Source organism: Dama dama, chromosome 9, assembly GCF_033118175.1.
Source record: "Dama dama isolate Ldn47 chromosome 9, ASM3311817v1, whole genome shotgun sequence".
NCBI lineage: Eukaryota > Metazoa > Chordata > Mammalia > Artiodactyla > Cervidae > Dama > Dama dama.
In genome coordinates, this window is record NC_083689.1 from 83,283,384 (window position 1) to 83,286,505 (window position 3,122).

At 42.4% G+C, this 3,122-nt stretch overlaps 1 protein-coding gene across 1 annotated transcript; it reads left to right on the forward strand.

Moving 5' to 3' along the window:
• Window positions 1-243: 243 nt before the first annotated feature.
• LOC133061484 (signal peptidase complex catalytic subunit SEC11C-like) lies at window positions 244-843 on the forward strand. Its single transcript, XM_061149496.1, has one exon. It carries the CDS (start codon window positions 265-267, stop codon window positions 841-843), a length of 579 nt encoding a protein of 192 aa, XP_061005479.1. The 5' UTR covers window positions 244-264.
• The last annotated feature ends 2,279 nt before the right edge of the window (window positions 844-3,122 follow it).

The following is a 3,122-nucleotide window of genomic DNA, read 5'->3' on the forward strand; positions in this document are numbered from 1 at the left end:
ATTTTTTCAATAGTAAAATGGTTTAAAATATAGGTACTTCTTTATGCCATTTTGATGGGTTGGGGGAAAATGAGGTCATCTGCCAAGTACTTGAAAAGTTGTATTTAAATAGAATGTGGGGGACTTTTCTGGTGGTCCAGTGGTTAAGAATACACCTTCTGGGGCAGGGCCGGGCCTGCGCTTGGCAGCTGTCAGCGACTCCTGGAGCCGGCCGGCTGCCTAGGTGTGCCCCCCCCACCCCCAACCCCCACCGGAGACACCAGCATGGTGCGCGCCAGCACCGTGGAGGCGCATCTCCCCGCGTCCGGCTTGGACATCTTCGGGGACCTGAGTAAGATGAAAAAGCGCCAGCTCTACTACCAGGTCTTAAACTTCGCCATGATCGTGTCCTCTGCGCTCATGATCTGGAAAGGCCTGATTGTCCTCACTGGCAGTGAGAGCCCCATCGTGGTGGTGCTGAGCGGCAGCATAGAGCCAGCCTTTCACACGGGCGACCTTCTGTTCCTAACGAATTTCTGGGAAGACCCCATTAGAGCTGGAGAAATCGTTGTTTTCAAAGTTGAAGGACGAGACATCCCAATAGTTCACAGAGTAATCAAAGTTCACGAAAAAGACAATGGAGACATCAAATTTCTGACTAAAGGAGATAATAATGAAGTTGATGATAGAGGCTTGTACAAGGAAGGCCAGAACTGGCTGGAGAAGAAGGACGTGGTGGGGTGCGCCCGAGGGTTTTTACCATATGTCGGTATGGTCACCATAATAATGAATGACTACCCAAACTTTAAGTATGCTCTTTTGGCTGTATTGGGTGCATATGCGTTATTGAAACGTGAATCCTGAAGTACAAAGCAGTTCCTGGGACCAGATTGAAATAAATCTTGTTGAAGAGAAAAGTTAATATATTTGAAATGTTCCACTTTCTGCATAAAAGGAAACAATGTGGAGATGTTCTGTCTTGTTCGATTAAACAATTTATCAGTTAAAAAAAAAAAAAGAATACACCTTCCAATGTAAGGGATAAAGGTTCAATCCCTGGTTTGGGAACTACGATCCCACAAGCCATGGGGCAATTAAACCTATACCACAACTACTGAGCCCAAGCTCCAGAGCCCTCAAGTCACGACTCCTGAGACTGAATGCCACAAGAGAGAAGCTTGTGTGCCAACAAAGCCCAACAAAGATCCAGAGCAGCCAAAAAAAAAAAAAACTTTTTTTAATTCTTAAAAAAAAGAATGTGGAAATTACCTGGTGGGAGTATAAAATGCAGATTCTAAGAAGAAATAAACACATACACACACACACACACACACACAATGCAGATGCCAAGGTCTGCCTCAGTAGTCTGAAGATACAAAATTTAAGTCAGTTCCTAAAGGAATTGTGAAAAAGTATCAAGAGTTAGTTCCAAGACAGTTGTTTGAGAAACACTGAACTAAGAGGATTTCCTTGAGCATTGTTGCTAGCCTATACAGTGTCTGAGTGATGGAATCAAGTTCTTGATTTCCATCTGCCTGAAATTAAATATACAAACCTGCAGAGGTGAACAGCACTCAGAACCATGTAGCGCACAGTCTGCACACAGTCTGTGTACACGGCCTTGTTTTCTTTCAAGCCTTCAGTTTAAAGCCTGCGTGTCCTTTGTGCACAGGAAGCATCAGAGAGCAAGTCTCTGTCCCTGGCAGGAGGCCCATGCAAGAGTCTGCTTACTCCCTTTTCACCCTTGTTATCATAACTGATTTCTAGCCAAATCATGGACATGAGGAGAGATACCTCAACAAAGCAAACAGTAAGGGAACAGAGAGGAAATGTTAGTATGAGAGAGGTAGTTTTTAAGGAAAAAAGAAAAAAGTAAATATATACTACAAATAGTAAATTTATACTAATAATGTAAAAATAAACTAGAAATAAGACTGCAGATTTGTTATGTATTTTAAAACATAATTCCAACAATAAACTTCAAATCTGAGTCACAAAACAAATTGCCACTTTCACCTGACATGTCAGAATATTGGTCATTTTACACTTAAGATTTCCATCTACAAAATAGCAATTCTCAGTACAATTTCAAATACTTTATATTCCAGGTTCCATACAAACAGCTAGCAGTTCACATTTCTAGATGCAGCTCTCTCTTCTCACAATGCAAGTTTCTTCATTATCTCATCCACTTTCTCTCTCCTGCCTTGTTTTCTTCCCCCACTCTTTGTGTTTTTCTCTTTTCTTACTAGTGACACATGTTACAAGCCATGTGGCAGTTTCCCAGCACTGTCACTCAGCTTCCCCCACTTTTCTCCATCCCTCCAGTCGTCACCTCAGCCATCTGCCATAATCCTATGCTTGGATTACTATGTTCAGCTCTTTTTGGTGTCTCTGCCTCCAGTTTCTTCTTCTAATCTATTCTGGACATCACAGACAAAATGATTTTCTAAAATAAAAATTTCAGAGTATCTTCCCCTTGTTAAAGAATGAAGTGACCCAATCAGTTGACACCACCCTACCCTGCCCCCACCGCCCATTTCACTGGTCCAGCTTTTCTATTGCTGCTTCTTTCCTATTGATTTCAGTAACATTTACCATGTAAGTGATTTTGTCACTAACTCCATTCCTTTGCTCAAATTCTCTCCCTGTGAAGACACATTAAGGCAAAGAGGTTTTCAAATATATGCATTTAAACACACCCTTCAATGGTGGTTGCCTAACTTGGCTATGCTTCAAAATCACTGGGAGAGATTTTAAGTGACACAGTACCTACTGTTCATCAACCCTGTTGTTGAGTCCCTAAGTTATGTCCAACTCTTTGCAACCCCAAGGACTGCAGCATGCCAGGCTCCTCTGTCCTCCACTATGTCCCAGAGTCCGCTCAAATTCGTGTCCACTGAGTTGGTGATGCTATCTAACCATCTCATCCTCTGCTGCCTGCTTCTCCTTTTGCCTTCAATCTTTCTCAGAATCAGAATCTTTTCTAAAACGTCAGCTCTTCACATCAGGTGACCAAAGTTTTAGAGCTTCAGCTTCAACATCAGTCCTTCCAATGAATATTCAGGGTTGATTTCCTTTAGTATTGCCTGGTTTTATCTCCTTGTATTCCAGGGACCCTGAACAGTCTTCTCCAGCACCAC